Here is a 17,064-nt window from a genome sequence, read left to right on the forward strand (position 1 = left end):
GTGCCGGCTCCTGTAACAGTGCAGTCAGAGCAGTCTCTGGGGACCCCTACTTGTGTGGTCACGCCCATGTCCCACAAAACCACAAACCTTTTGTGCTGCATAAGCCAAATATGTGCAAACATCACAGTCTCACACACAGAGTGTCATCCGAGGTACAGTAGGGACGCCACTGCAGTGGTAAAGGCCCAGGCTTGCTTAAGGCAACTGGTAGGGGCCTTTCCAGGTGTTCAGGGGGAAGAATGTCCCATCCGTGCTGCATGCCATCTCTGACCACATAAAACTATGATTTATATTTTCTGGGTGGCATAACCCCTCCCCATGATTTGGGCCATAGTTCCCCTCATCAGCTGGGACCATCATTGCTCTCTATGGCCATGGAGATAGGGTCTGTGGCTGGCTAAGGGTCTGCCACATTTGAAAATAAGATTTCTCCAAAGTATGCCCTATTTCCACATTCTCACACTCTACCAAACGGTGGAGGCACTCCTAGGTCTTTATCACACAAACGACACAGACACAGGGGTCTGAAAGCGACGTTTCGGTCTATTTCGGTCTCAGAACAGTAATATCTGCAAGGTATAGCACTGTTCAGGCCACTCCCTAGAGCCATCCCATCAGATAAATCTCATGGCACATCCAATTTGCGTCAGATGAATCACGTGATAAATCACATGTGATAAATCACGTGATTTATCTGACGCAAATTGTATGTAAAAAAATGGCACATCAAGAGTCAAATTGTATGTAGGCCTCCTGGGAAGCTGCTGGGGAAGTTCAGGGGAAATCAGATGCAATTTACAGGTCAGATAAATCTTACTAGTGTATGGGGGCCTTATCTCGCAACACAGAACCAATGTCAGAGGTTTGACTTAAAGAGTTTGAATATACTGTCCCAACACTGTTTAAATGAGCGGAGGGGATTAGTAAGAAGATATGAAGGGGAAATCCAGCGGGATACAGAGGACTTGTTATGGCTATCCTCAAGGACAGGTGGTGCAACAAGTGCCACTGCCAATGGTTTAGAATTGCTGCTCTAGCGGCATTCCTGTCCCTCTGGTGAGATGGACTTAGAGGAGCAGGACGGGCCCTTAAGCATCCTCACTACAGTGCTTATTTATTGTTCACTATAATCGGCTATTTAAGACTCTGAATCTAAATGATCAAATGTATCTTTGAACACTTAAAAGCTTCCATTTTTAGACCTCTAGTCAGGTTCTTGATCTTAAGTAATCTTTAGAAGTCCTTTTGTATTCCTGGTTTAGAGGGCATTGAAGAAACCATATGGTTTTTCAATACAGGTGGAGTATCCCTTATCCAAAATGCTCAGTACCAGAAGAATTTTGGATAACGGATTATTCCGTAATTCCGAATATTATTATATTTCAATTAGGTATTTTGAGGTATCTTGCATTCATTCATATACACATGAAACATATGAAATACACAAATATATTTTATTGGTGCAAGAAACAAGGTTTCAAAACATGAAACAAAGTTTGTGCCTTATCTCAGGCAATGAATTTGAATGCCAAGAAATTATTTTGTTGTACATATTTAGGCCCTTATTCAGGTTCACTCGCAAAAGCAAAATTCTTCTCAAATATATAAAACCATGTGCACTGCAGGTGGGGAAGATATATAACTTGTGCAGAGAGAATTAGATTTGGGGTGAGGTATTTTATTTCTGCGCAGGGAAAATACTGGCTGCTTTATTTTTACACTGCAATATAGATCTCACTTGGAAATAAAACCCCACCCAAATCTAATTCTCTCAGCACGTTACATCTGCCCCACCTGCAGTGCACAAGGTTTTGTCCATTTGAGAAGGAATTTGCCTTTGCAAGTGAACCAAAATAAGGGCCTTAGTAGTGCCAGTTACATATCTTGTCCCCAGTAGTGCCAGTTACAGCTGTTCACAGTAGTGCTTTTACCCCCCAAAAAAGTTGCAAACTATGGATAAGGGATATCTGGATAAGGGATACTCAACCTGTACAAGGCCGGATCACCTTCATTTACCTGCAGCATCTGTACGTATGTAAATAATCTTGCTCTTCGCTCCTTGGATGTGATGTGTCTCCTTCAAATTCAGAGTAAGGGCTTTCACAAATATTGCATAGGAGGTCCAGGGCTTCAGACCCTGCAGGAGAATCCCTGGATTCTTTTCCCTGCTATCAGGAAGGTCCACATCTACCATGTTCCAGCTGTTGGACCCACAAGCATCCTGACCGTCATATTCCGTCAAATTAAAAACAGGACTGGAATTAAAGAGAAAGAACACAGTACATACATTTGTTTATTAACAACAGTTATTCCTATAGAGCACACATATATTCTATAGCGCTTTACGAAGACTAACTTGTTTACATAATAAACATCATTCCATACCAAAGTATAAATTACAATCAATATTCACTCCGGTACAGTTTTTGTTAAAAGCCAATGAATTTATCACAATGTTTCTGTGTGTGAGAGGAAACCGTGAACAGCACACAAACTCAGAGAACATACAAACTCCACACAAAAAGTGCTTTGGTAAGGAATTAAAATGTATGACCTCAGGGCTGTGAAGCGGTAATGCTAGCAACTAATACCCCTTTCACACTGGAAAGTGCTTGCAAGCCGGGTACAAAATCCCAGCTGCGACCCAGCTTGCAAGCGATTTCACACGAGCCGCCTGACCCGGCATAAAGCTGGGTGGGTGACATAATTGGGAGGTGGGACCGGGGTGGTGCTGGGAGATTTCAGCATCTCCCAGCAGCTCCTTTACAGTACAGTGAATGGGACCCAGGTCGCTTTGACCCAGGATACCTGTTCACACTGCCCCTGGACCTGCGACCGTCCTGAGTCCAAACCTCGGTCAAGACCCGGGATAAAATCCCGGGACAATCTTCCAGGACCCTTTCACACTGACCAGTTTCCCGGGTTGTTGAGCGTTCATGTGCAATAACCCGAGAAATATTTGTCAGTGTGAAAGGGGTATTAGCTAACCGTACATTAGGAAGTACGCTTAGATTTCTCTCTCTGGTTTGCTCTTACAGTGATGACATGGCAATTCTTTTTTTAATTGTTCAAATAAACGTAGGTGGCCGCGTCAATGATTCCTTTAGTTCCAATTAGTGTAGAGAACCATTAGCTGGGTCTAATGAACTTGTCAATGGTAGCTGTGTGACAGCTCCTTAAAGCAATTGGTTCTGTAATATGACCCATCAGGAGGGAGTTTCAGTTTAAATGTTTTCTAATAATGAAGAACCATTTACTGTATCAATGTGTATCCTATATAAATCCTACTTAACCAATTGATTCATACAAACTGCACACTGAAGACCGATAAATGTGTCAGCTCTGTGTGCTGAGCGATCTGTCAGGGCCAGTGTTCTCGGATAAGAACACTGGCCCTGACCCCGGCAATTAACTTGATTTATACAGCACGCTGGATCTTAATTGTCGGGGTGATAGCTGTGCGCTGGGCCACGCATCGCTATAGCTATGTCCTTACACACGGAGCAATGTAGAGACATTTTATGAGCGATTTAGTGAGATCACTCAGAAAATGGGCCAACATTGCTACGTGTGTAGGCCCCATTGGTCTTAGACCAATGTCCATGATACCATGCTCAGTAACTAATGTTACAACAAGTCTTAAGGTGTCCATACACTAGTTAAGGTGTCCATTCACTAGTAAGATTTATCTTCAGATCTGGCTGGTTGGAACAAAAACATGGTTATGGAGGAGTGACAGTTTATCAGTTTTCCAGCATTTCCAAGCAAATGGTCAACGGTCATTTGCTCTCATCCAACATAACCATGTTTTTGTTCCAACCAGCCAGATCGGAAGATAAATCTGCGTATGTATGGCCACCTTTAATCTGTAAAGTCAATGTGACAGGTAAAAGGTAGCTGGACAGAACAACACATGCACGATTGTATCACTCAATTTTACTGATGTCTGACAAAGTGTACTGCTGACTCCAGCAATAGAATTACATTTATTCATAACAACCAGAGTGGAAACAATTAACAGCATGGGGATATCAAAGTGGTAAAAACTTTTAAGAGCGTGGTCTGTGACTGTGCTGGAACTTACGCCTCCTTAAAGTAGACGGTGAAGCTGATGAGGTCTCTGTAATCTGGCGGCCAGTAACGCTCCCACGTCAACATGATGCGGTTTTTTCTTGTGCTGTTCGAGATGAAATTCAGAGTGTGGCTCTCACCTGTGGAAACAAATGATGTACAATGCTGTAAATGGAAAGTGTGGCTGTGCCAGTTAGGAAGCATATAGGGGTGAGATACACAGACATGCAAAGTCAAAGAATAAAGCTGCCAGAAGAGGTACTGTAATTCCATTACTAAAAAATAGTAGCTGTGAGCGAAGCAATTTATTCTGTATACGTTTCTAAAAATCATAATGAAAAACAATACAGGACACCACTACTAACAGCTAAATAAAAGTTGGGTTACATTTAAATGTTTCCAAGTAGATTTTAGCCTGCTAATTATAGTAAGAGGAGGATGGGGATGGACACATTTTTCCCCATCTACTTGCGGCATTCCATTGCTCTGTAATGCGCCAAATTATGCAGAAATTATTTACAAAATTTTAAATTGTACCTCCCACATTATAAATGCCATGTGTGCTGCTTGTCCCACATATGCACTGGACTTTATCCAATGCTCATGGAATTCACATGTAAGAACGGCAGCCTCAGTGGGACGCATACGTGAGCAGTTTCAGAGTGAGTTACAGTGTACTTTGCAGAGTGCGAGGATCTGGTATGAAAACATGATTTCTGCCAACATTACCACTTAAATGAGATTCAAGGGGCGCAGCGCGAGCATTACGGCTCCAAGGGGCGCAGCGCGAGCATTACGGCTCCAAGGGGCGCAGCGCGAGCATTACGGCTCCAAGGGGCGCAGCGCGAGCATTACGGCTCCAAGGGGCGCAGCGCGAGCATTACGGCTCCAAGGGGCGCAGCGCGAGCATTACGGCTCCAAGGGGCGCAGCGCGAGCATTACGGCTCCAAGGGGCGCAGCGCGAGCATTACGGCTCCAAGGGGCGCAGCGCGAGCATTACGGCTCCAAGGGGCGCAGCGCGAGCATTACGGCTCCAAGGGGCGCAGCGCGAGCATTACGGCTCCAAGGGGCGCAGCGCGAGCATTACGGCTCCAAGGGGCGCAGCGCGAGCATTACGGCTCCAAGGGGCGCAGCGCGAGCATTACGGCTCCAAGGGGCGCAGCGCGAGCATTACGGCTCCAAGGGGCGCAGCGCGAGCATTACGGCTCCAAGGGGCGCAGCGCGAGCATTACGGCTCCAAGGGGCGCAGCGCGAGCATTACGGCTCCAAGGGGCGCTGCGCGAGCATTACGGCTCCAAGGGGCGCAGCGCGAGCATTACGGCTCCAAGGGGCGCAGCGCGAGCATTACGGCTCCAAGGGGCGCAGCGCGAGCATTACGGCTCCAAGGGGCGCAGCGCGAGCATTACGGCTCCAAGGGGCGCAGCGCGAGCATTACGGCTCCAAGGGGCGCAGCGCGAGCATTACGGCTCCAAGGGACGCAGCGCCAGCATTACGGCTCCAAGGGACGCAGCGCCAGCATTACGGCTCCAAGGGGCGCAGCGCAAGCATTACGGCTCCAAGGGGCGCAGCGCAAGCATTACGGCTCCAAGGGGCACAGCACAAGCATTACTGGTTAAAGATAAACAAAGACCATTTTTCTCATTGAAATATAATCAGCTTTTCCTACATCCAAGGGGGAGGTGGAAATCAGATATGGTCTATACTTTGTGATGTCTTTTTCCACATTACAAGCTTGTTGTAAGCGAAGAGGTTGTACAATGCAATTCAAAAATAACCAAAATACAAAAAAGTAATAATTCATATTCTAGATGCCCCCTCACACACATAATTAAATGAAGACATCAATGAGGCTAAATTTAGGCGTATTTAAATGTTTAAATTAATGAAGAGGGTGGCCGGGTGATAGCTGGCGAGACTGTGCAATGATGTCGTCACACTCTTAGCATGCACAACTCCATTGCACAATCCTTCACAAAGCTATGGTGAACAGTGCTGGGCAGTTCGATGACCAGAATAAAGGTGTATGGCGTGCATGCTGCTACTCATGTGTATGGCTATTGTACATATACTAAAATACTGCATCGCCTCACACGTTGCTGGTCCAATGGCTATTTGCACTAGTTTGAAACTTCCAGTTTTCTAACCTCCCATCTGCACTATGTTACTCACAGGATGCTCGATCTCCATTATTCCTGGGATTTATGTCCAATTCCGTCTGCCTTCCGCTGGTTCCTGTTGCGTTTTGCATATCATAGATCTCTTTCAAGCAAAGCCTGGGGTTAAACGCGAAGTACATCTTGCCCTGTTTGATGGTGAGGTTGTGCTTTGACCAGTCCCACAGCTGCTGTAGATTATTGTTGTCCAGGACATAAAAAGCGTAATTCCTACACAGTAACACAATAATACACCATAAGGACAACATCTTCAATTTGTAGGCAATCTAAAACATGTATTTATAGTGCAAGTGGCATATTTCGGTCACTAAAAATAGTTGAAATCAGTAATGCACATAAAGAATTGATAGGACATATACAGTGGCATATCCTCTGTGTGTTCAGGTTTATTTAGAGCAGTGGTAGCCAACCCTAGCCCTCGAGAGCTACCAACAGTTCACATTTTTCAGACAACCTAGCTGCTGCACAGCTGCACTCATTAATCACTGACACATTTGAAAAGATACACAGATGGAGCTAATTAGCTCACTTGTGAGTCTGTGAGGAGACCTGCAAAACATGCACTGTTGGTAGCTCTCGAGGACTAGGGTTGGCTACCCCAGATTTAGAGTATAGGCAATTTTCCAAAGCAACTGCATATCAATATCTTAATAACGGAAAAGGTAATTAAAACTTTATATTCCGGATGTTCACCCCACCTCTCCTGAAATTGTTACAGTAAGGAGAGCCGGGCGGAAGCCGAGTTTATCTTGGCCGAGTAAAGTGTGAGAGAGCATTTCGTGAAAGCTGCAAGTTCCGATTAACTAGACTTTTTAACCTGCGAGAAAGCTGTGAGTAGGCTTTCATAATAAGGGAGGACCCAAACGATCTACAGTAACTGCCCCAGAAAAACATATCTGACAATGCTGCTGCAGCCAAGCTGGTCCCTTTCAGCACCACTCCTATGAACTCGTAGAACAATTTGGTCAGGGTAAATGATGCGAATGGGAAATAAATTAGCAGCAGTGGACCCTCAGAAGCCTATCGACTTTCAGATGATACAATGGAAGTTCCTGTAGCAGACTTGGCTTGACTTGGAGCAGGTACACATATTAATGCTTGCTTATATGCAGTAATAAAATACTCATTTTACGGAGTTTAACAAATCAGATCCAAGACATGGGATGAACGTGGTTTGATGAGTGTGGAGGATTTTAGGATCAGCTGATGTAGGATGTAGAATTTAAAGAATTCCTAACACATTAAAAGGAGCAGCCTGAGAAAAAAAGTAAAAAGGATAAGAGGGTGCCAGGAATTCATAGCAGTGGAAACTTTACCCAGGCAGGTCAGAAAAACTAACAGAGACACAGCTTTCCCAGGACCTCCAAAATACTGCACTCCCCTTACACAGGAGCCCCTGTTTCTCATACCCAGTGAATCATGGGAGAAATCAGGTTTCTCCTGTGTGTTGGAGTGAAATGATAAACCAGGGCACTAATAGAATGTGTCCAAACATTGGCATTCCAAGGCTTACAATACGAAGCAGAGATTCACCCCTTCTATGCCAGACCAAAGGTTCGGGGAAGGCTTTTAGGGCAATACTAAGTGTTACAGTTGGGAGGAATTGCTCCCATAAGTGAGAATTTAGGATGGGCTAATGAGGTATATTGAGTAGGAGTGAGGAGTGAAGGAAGAGACTAAGGAGGGAGATAGGAATTCCATGATGAGATACAAAACGTTAACCAGCAGTTTCAGATGCAACACAGCGTTTTCAGATCTGGTGACTCTTCAGTGCACACACACACGTTCCATAGGTTCATGAAGAGACTCTACTTCAAGTGTCCATAGTCTACCAAAATGTGTTTGTGTATAAGCAGACAATTCAGGGGGCAAGTCATGTTACTGTGTCACTGGGCATCACTATAGTCTCGGCTGCACACATGGTAGACCAGCTTTGCGCATTTCCTGCACACTGCTATGGAGTACTAGGCAAAATGAGTGAAGCTATTGGGTGGAGTGCCACTTCGGACAGAACTCACTGAATGCGTTGCTCTGAATAAATGTGCTGTCCCCTTAATAACCTGACATGAGGGTCTATGTACTAAGCCTTGAAGAGATATACAATTGACAACAATAAAGTACCAGTCAATCAGCTCCTAAATACCATATTACAGGCTATGTAAAATGACAGGAGCTGCTTAGTTGATACTTTATCGATATAGACTTTATCACCCTCCAAGGCTTACTACCCCATAGTCACTTATTAGTACATTGACAAGCTAAATTCCAAACATCTTCAATTTTCAGAAGTCAACAGAGCCAATTTATATTGCAAACAACAGACATGATCAGCAAATCGATGTTGGGATATCTCGCTCTCACCCATCGGTTTGATTTTCTCCATTGATGTAGCGCAGGCTTTTCAGAAAGGACAGGGACACCAATGCATGGGAGTGGCGAATCTTCACATACCCAGTCACAGTTTCTATCAAACCCATAAAACTCTCAAGCTCGGCAGCAATATTTTCTGCAATGAGACAGAGGGGAAAAAAAAAACTGTTTATCTCCAGAACAGATTTGGCTTTATTTATACAGAGTATACAGAGATATTAGTCAGTCCTGTGAATTTGTAACTAGTACATTGGGTTGGGATCATTTGGTCTATTGCATTATGGTCGAAAGTCATTAGGTCGAATCCATTAGGTCGACATGCTAAAAGGTCGACATGGGAAAATGTTGACATGATTCTAGGTCGAAAGGTCATTAGTTCGACAGGTCATTAGTTCGACAAGGTCATTAGTTCGACATTGTATATGTCGACATTCACAAGGTCGACATGGGGTTTTTCACTGTTTTTTTACCTGAATGTCAACACAGTCGACATGGACACAGTTCAAAGTGCACTGCATCCCCTCGCATCGCTCGCTGCGCTCGCTATGCGTCGGGCACGGTGCCTCGCTACGCTCGGCACACTATTTTATTCTCCCACCACGCCCTAGTGGATGGTAGGGCATGAAATACTGCCTGTCGGCACATGTTGGCTCAAAAAACAGTGAAAAACTCCATGTCAACCTTGTGAATGTCGACATAGACAATGTCGAACTAATGACCTTGTCGAACTAATGACCTGTCGAACTAATGACCTTTCGAACTAGAATCATGTCGACCTTTTCCCATGTCGACCTAGAGTCATGTCGACCTTTTAGCATGTCAACCTAATGGATTCGACCTAATGACTGTCGACCATAATGCAGTAGACCAAATGACCGCATCCCAGTACATTGTATCTATTTACACAAATGGTCAAGTGTTTTTGTTTTAGATATACCCCATTCTCACTGCAAGGCAAATTCCTGGGTCTAGCATGTTGAATTGCCTAGCAGAGAGAATGGGGTCCGTCGCCGCAGCTCCCGGCATTTAAATGCCGGGCAAAAGCCGTGTAGTTCACAGTGTGAACACGGTATTACAGCAGGAAATTGTTTTGTTGTAATTATAATGGCCATATAATTCATTCTGGTTCTATTATCACTAGTAGATCATAACCAACTATCACATCTGTGCAGAAATAAATACATTTTAAATTAGAAACATAGAAACACAGAATTGGACTGCAGGTAAGAACTACTTGGCCCATCGAGTCTGCCCCTTATTTTAAGTCTTTAGATATCATTTCAACCCTTTTTGATCCTTAGTTCCTACAAGAATATTCATATATCTATCCTAAGCACATTTGAATTGCTGCACTGTCTTAGCCTCTATACATGCCACTCCATATAATACAGCCAATATCTAGGAGTACTGAACAAAACACTACTCTACTCACCATGCTTTACAGAGAAACTATGTTGTGGAGATTCCACCAGAGCCTTTGTCCACTGCACATAGGTTTCTGTCAGGGTGGACTTGTGAATCCTAGATAGCCTACGTGTTGTGGTCCTGGCTATACCTTTTGGCACCTTGGGTGGGATGCTTGTGGTCCACATTCTGGGATACTCCTGGCTACTCGGATCTGCTGTGTGGGCAGCATTGCAACAAAAATCAGAGACTACTATCCCTTTCACATGGCAAAAATAACCTGTGTTGATTCCGGATTGTTGCCGTGGAAAAGGACATTTTGAAAAATCTCTGGTCCAGCAATCCCGGGTTAAAAGAAGGGTTAATTCCAGGTTTGACCCGGATTGCCGTGCAGTGTAAACGGGTAACAAGAGTCCCATTCACACTATAGGGAGGAGGCAGCGTCGGCTCGAAGCAGTACCTCCGATGACTCAGGACAGCTCTACCCCGCCCCCTTTCTGACATCAGCGCCCCAGCTTCTTGCTGGGACGCTGTGGGATACTCACCTTGCAAATGCCGAGACGAACCCGTGTCCAAATCCCGAGTACGACCTGGGATTTCAATGTCAAAGGGGTATTATTTAAACTATTGGTTTGAGGACCTCTCTAAATTAATTATATCCATAACCCTAAAATATCAATGTTGACACAATGTCAATATCAATGTTGACCTTTTGCTGTCGACATGTGAATGTCAACATGGTCGCTGGAGACATTCTGAATGCATACCGATGTACTGTCTGGCAATAACTACCTTCCACTTAACATTATTGATACTATTTTTTCTTTAACCATTGTGGTACTTCCCTTCTCCACTATCTGTGACACTACTTTGGTTGTAAGTTGCTAATGCTTGTGCATTTAAAGTGAAAGCAAATATTAGTACATCAGGCGTCAGAGAGCTGCCTCTATGGTTACAACAACAATAAGAACCAATGATAAAAACCCACAACTATTTGCATGATTTGAGGATAAGTGTATGTGGACGCATAAAAGTAGTAGTCATTTGAGGGTTCCTGTTTGTGTCAAACAATACCAGCATACACTGTTATGCAGCATGCAGAGAATATATTAGTAGGAGAGGTAAAACCAAAATAAGAAAAACACTGGTGAAGTCTTTCCAAGAAGTCCTGTTGTTACTCTGGGCACAAGTTTGGATTCTTAATATCAGAATATCTAGCTAGCGTGCTGCAAAATGAGCGTGTGATTCATCATGTGCCAGACCAGCATCAGAGAAGTGACAGGTACTGAATTGCAAAGGGATGCTGTTAAGCTCCCATTCATAACTTCTCCATAGAGCTGCATGCGTTTCCAAGAATACTCTATGTGGGTGCCAGTAACAGGTCCTGAGCTTTCAGCAGCCTCTCTTTTGGCACAACCAGAGCCAACAGTTGCAGTCCAGGGCTGCATGAATTATCTAAGCCTCCTTCTAGAATCGCGCGGCTGTGATATACACCATCTGTAACCCAGCCCAAACCTAGCTAAAGGAACCAGCTTTCTCCTGCAGCTCAAGCAGCGCGTACATGCAGCCACATAATCAGAGCTGTGACTTCCAGCCAACAGGTAACCATTTAAGTGAGGTGTGATAAAGGTGAAGGGACAATACTGCTATTGTTATGAATACTTTTAGTAATGTGCAGCGAACACAAAACATGTGCTGATCTGTTATGGCAACAGCTTTTACGGGACATGTTGCAATTGAGTACTACAGCTTTTGACAGTTACTATTCCTCGTTAGCATTTTTAAACTAGTAATAAACCGACTAACAGAACCAAGCGGACCGTCAGATAAAATTGGTTCACGGTTCTGTGCTTAAATGGCAGCCCGGGTTAGAGACCGGAAGGTGTCTTGTGTTTATCTGAGGTGGAGGGGGGAAGGGTATTGCTATATCTGCATGGAGAAGCATGAGGAGATTATCTTGCTGACACTGAGCTGGCTCACAGGACTTCAAGAGCAGCTGTGCTGGGGAGGGCAGCAGGACTGGATCCAAACTCATCGCTGGACACTAGCTGTTTCCGCAGGTGTGAGACCCTGCTGCTTTGTTATTCTATGGGATGTAGCCAGCGCATTCCAGCTGCCACCTGGTAGAGCGCGCTGTAACCATATGTAAACACAGGCACCAAAAGCGAATAAGATTTGTGCGATAGGGGCAGGGGAGCACATGTCCCGGAGGACGACACCATCCTGTGCGACTAGGGAAAAAAGGAGGATGACAACAAGTATTGCATGGAAAACAAAGCACCTGTCACCAAGCTGTATTAGACGCTCGTGAACTCACCGATTTATAGATCATTGAAATACTTTAAATGAATGAAAACTGGTGCAATAGATCACTAGGACTTTGCTTTCATTTTGGAAGGAATAGTAAAAATGAATTAAAACAAAAAGTTATGGTGCCAATAGTGATCAATTTTCCTTACACCAGTTCTCAGACTGCTTTAAAATACAGTAATATGGAAAAGAAGCTAAAGTTTGGACAGGTAGGGCCATATTCAACGGTTATATTGCATTTGATCTTCTGTCCATTGCTGCTTTTTATGTAAATATTGGCTGATTACTAATGAGCACACTGCCAGAAGTCACATTTGAGCGCTAAATTGAGTGACTACACTTAAGGTGCCCATACACTAGTAAGATTTATCTTCAGATCTGGCTGGCCGGAACAAAAACATGGTTATGGATGAGTGACAGTTTGTCAGTTTTCCAGCATTTCCAAGCAAATGGTCAACTGTCATTTGCTATCATCCATAACCATGTTTTTGTTCCAACCAGAGAGATCTGCAGATAAATTTGCGTGTGTATGGCTACCTTAACTTCAGCTCACCCCCCTCTCACCCAGGGGGGTCGGCACAGCTAAACTTGAATAGCTCAGTTTGAGGCCGTCTAGAACACAACTGAATATTGCCCATACTATGTGGGAATAACTATAACAATATTAAAAGCTTGGGATACTCACGGCCCTTGCGGAGATTGAGCAGCAGGTTTCCCTTCAGCACAGTGCACCCTTCTAAATTCTGGGCTGAGGTGACCGAGTCTATGGTTTTCTCCTCTACGCACACCTTCGGACAGAGCCCATCACAGGGGCTGCAGAACATGCTGGAAAAGAGAAACACCAAGACCAGTGGGTAAACAGAGAGTAGCAAAGCAGGAGCCATATTACTATGAGAGCTCAGATGAGATTCTCTTATGCAAATACAAGCAGTGAAGATAGTGGTTACAAAGGACTTATTTTCTTCCAGCATCCTTTGTAATTAGTCCACTCAGAGACTGGATGGTAGGTGCACACACAACTGTACTATCCCCATACCTTCATCTGGAGGATCAAGCTGCCTGCTTCATGACTGCCAGAGTTATGCTGTGTACACAAGACGCAATGTGCGCTATCCATTTTGACTATACAGTTGAAATCGCATTGTGCTTTGCCGCATCCAATTCCGATTCGATCCCGATGCACGTCCCGCAGCATCAGAATCAAATAGTAGAAATACTGTGTTGCAGTAGTCTATTTCTATCTCCCAACGAGGGCCATGCTGCTCAATGCCGCATGGCCACTGACCCCCCCACCCCACACATCCCACCCACGTGAGGCACCCCCCCTCCCTGCTAGCAGATGACGGCACCCCAAAAGCCGCCGATATCAAATCGTTATCGGCGGCTGCCAAATTGCAGCGTGTGCACACATGGGTACAATCAGCATGATCTCATCGGGATCACATGGGTTTTTAACCCTTGCGATCCCGATGCGTGCTCCCGTAACGCAAAAAGTCTTGGCTGCATACACTATATAGTGCAGATCTGCCCTATATAGTCAAAGTTCTATGCATGCCGTGCATTGCGATCCCGATGCGATATGATCGCATCACACGGTACTTGCACCGTGTGTACACACCATAAGAGACAGGCCTTGTACTCTGCCTTACCAACCACCACCACCTTTCACAGTAAGAAATGTTAAACCTACAGAGAAAGTAAATCCATCATTATTTTATTTTTTACCTCTGGCTCCCATTGAGCATATAGCCAGATGGACATTCATCTATGCACTCTCCATTGTGGATACTTAATCGGTTTGCTCCAATAAATAAGGTGTGCACATTAGCACACTCTTCCAGGGTAATGCAGCGCCATCCCTCAAACCTATAGGTGTTCTCCGGACAGCTAGAGACACACTTCCCATCGTAGTAGTAATGCTGGCAAGCCACGCAGGCGCTGTCATTGTTCGGAGCAGTACAGCTTCCCAGGCACTCTTGGTGGCAGCACTCATTCTGGTCTGAACAAGCCTGTTTCCCACACTCGCTGGGGCACACTGTAGAAACAAAATGAAAATAAAAACACATCAGAGAGCCTCTCCATCTTGTCTGATACAACAATTCACACTGTTTAGCCAACACATTAGGCACTCAAAAGATAAATCAATTAACATTATTGACCTGATGTCATCTCTGTTACATTGGTGGCCAAATAAATGAGAACAAACAGTGCTTGAGGTTATTTGCTTAGACCACCTGCATTATTGCTGTATATCAATGTTCTTTGTAAAGCACAGAAGTACAATGTACGATTCTCACTCACACAACTGTGCAGCGATATTGCATTATAGTCAATGCTCAGAAATACACAATATACGCCTCTACTGCATAAAGGCGGCAAGAAGAGTTTATCGACAGTGCTGTAACAATAATACCTGACACAACATATTAAACAATGAAAGATAATACATTTGCTCATATAAACACATCACAACAAGATTCCATGACCACATTTACCCCAGGGTTGTTCTTTTAGCATATCATCTTTTGCTCTATATGAAAACCAAATAAAAACCAATGGTGTGTGAATAAAGGGTTAAATAAACCGACAGCTATGTTTTATACAAGAAAGCCCACACTAGGTCCAATGGAGCATAATTAGAAGTGGATGAAGATGGCATATTGGTGCTCGCTGCCAGTCGAGATTCCGGCACCAGAATCTAGTGAAAAGACCAGCACCAGAATCCCAAGGTGTTGGGATCCTGACGGGTGCCAAATGACTCACCGACAGTCGGGATTCCATTGGTCGTTTTTCAGACATCGGAATCCCGACTTACACATGCTATTTTCCCTCATGGGGGTCCACAACCCCCATAGAGGGAGAATTGAATAGGTGGCGAGACCAGCTCGCTACCAAGCCCGCAAGGGGCTTCAGTTTGCTAGCCCCCCCCCCCGTGTCAGGCTCCTGATCTTCAGGATTCCAATGTTGGAGAATCGACTGTCGGAATCCCAACTGTTGGTAAGTTATACCATACCCTCCTGACCATGGGAATGCCATTGTCGGCATTCTGGCCACCAGCATGTTAAGCGCCAGGATCCCATGGATCCCATGAGACAAAGAGTACACACGGTAAGGTCACTATAGACATTTTGTGCTAGTCCTGGTTAAGGCAAGTTTGTTCAGGATTCGTTGCTGATGCACACCAACTATCACCTTATCCTTAAAATATTTGAATTTCAAACAAACGTATTAATTATAGAAATGATGCTGTTCTAACAACAGGTTTGGCTTCTTACTGGTCTATATGAATACGAATGTGCCTTTGGACACTTGCAGGGTGGCCTCGTGTTGGTGGTCCAGGTGTAAGATTCATATTGGTTAATATAATAGACAAAACAAGCACTTGTGGCTTCCCATCACAAAATATGTGGACAAAACAGAAGCAAAGTTTTTCCCTCACCACATAACTAACCCTTAGGATGACATTTAAACACTATTTAATTAATTTAATATTTTGGGGAAAATTTCTCATTAGTGGTGTGCACATGGTACGATATTTTGATAGTGATCGATTTTTACTATTTTCACTATATGTATGGGAGATTTTGACTACATGCACTGGATATTTTGACTATGTTCACTAGGATAGTCTATGATCTAGTTAAGATAGAGTTGCCGGCACAGTCTATTTTGATTGCCGATGCTGAATTAACGGGGCCGTGCATCAGTATCGCCTGCATGATTAACACTGTACGATTTTGACTATCTAGACAACACTGCCTGCCAAAATCGCACCGTTTGTACACCCTTAAACTTTTAGCTTTGTGGCTGTTGTGAAAAAAAAAATTGGATACTCTAGGACAGGATGCCAGGATTCAAAAAAGTTTGTGGCGTTCCAACGAAGTGAACTCGCTTCAAAATGATGTGTGTGTTGTGAATGGGGCATGGAGTCTATGGCAGGGGGGGTAATTTTTCAAAATTTTCCTTTATGAAGCATCAATAACAGTCACATATCCATGGGTTAATACAAATCTGTTGCCGAACACATGGTTTGCATGACCCAAAGCAAAAACTCTACTTCCCTTTTGCTAGCATAATTATGACTAATGAAGGACAGATGAGAGAACAATACAGACTGAAGCATTAATGAGTCCCTAGTCGCCACTTCCTGTCTGCGAAGCAGAATAAATCAGGGTGAACAACAAGTGCCACCTCACTACAGAACAAACGGTGGCACACACACACACCTCACAATATTATGTTAAAGGGAGAGGGGGAAAGGACACATGACTGCATACATAAAGAGAATAACTAACTTGTTCAGACTCCAAAGGTCTGTACACACTGTTCAATATGAACGGGATGAAAACAAACATCCTATGGGAAAACCCTGAACGATCTCTTTAACGATATAGTTCAGTACCACCACCAGGACCCCCGTCAAACATGCAGTCACTGACAAAAGCGTCACATTGGTCTGCATGTTCAGGCAATTGGGCTTATTGTTAACAATCTGGGGGAGCGTGCACCACTGAACGATACGCATGAGGATATATATGCCAATCAGATAGATAGATAGATAAGCAGTGCATATATCTATCTGAGTGCGAGAATAAACACTCAATACTATAAAGCACAAAAATCTATCATAACACCCCTTTCACATTGCTGCTTTGAACTGGACTATTGGCAGGTTAACGCAGGTCACTGTTATTTTTCAATATACTTTTTCGATTTTGTACACAGTACATTGGCT

General features: G+C 44.1%; 1 protein-coding gene across 2 annotated transcripts in view; it reads right to left on the reverse strand.

The window, feature by feature from the left end:
• The window catches only part of IGF1R (insulin like growth factor 1 receptor), a 195,305-nt gene that overhangs the window by 43,164 nt on the left and 135,077 nt on the right, over positions 1 to 17,064 (reverse strand). For both annotated transcript variants that reach the window (XR_014473539.1, XM_083184253.1), the window contains exons 3-8: positions 14,055 to 14,364; positions 13,015 to 13,154; positions 8,607 to 8,751; positions 6,241 to 6,455; positions 4,085 to 4,211; positions 2,017 to 2,255 (exon numbers count right to left, since the gene is read on the reverse strand). Coding sequence is in view for 1 of the 2 variants with exons in the window: in XM_083184253.1 (XP_083040379.1) it covers positions 2,017 to 2,255; positions 4,085 to 4,211; positions 6,241 to 6,455; positions 8,607 to 8,751; positions 13,015 to 13,154; positions 14,055 to 14,364 (1,176 nt within the window). In the remaining variant the exon portion in view is untranslated. The remainder of the gene's footprint in view (positions 1 to 2,016; positions 2,256 to 4,084; positions 4,212 to 6,240; positions 6,456 to 8,606; positions 8,752 to 13,014; positions 13,155 to 14,054; positions 14,365 to 17,064) is intronic.

The sequence above is a fragment of the Crinia signifera genome, chromosome 4 (assembly GCF_055691185.1).
Source record: "Crinia signifera chromosome 4, ASM5569118v1, whole genome shotgun sequence".
Taxonomy (NCBI): domain Eukaryota; kingdom Metazoa; phylum Chordata; class Amphibia; order Anura; family Myobatrachidae; genus Crinia; species Crinia signifera.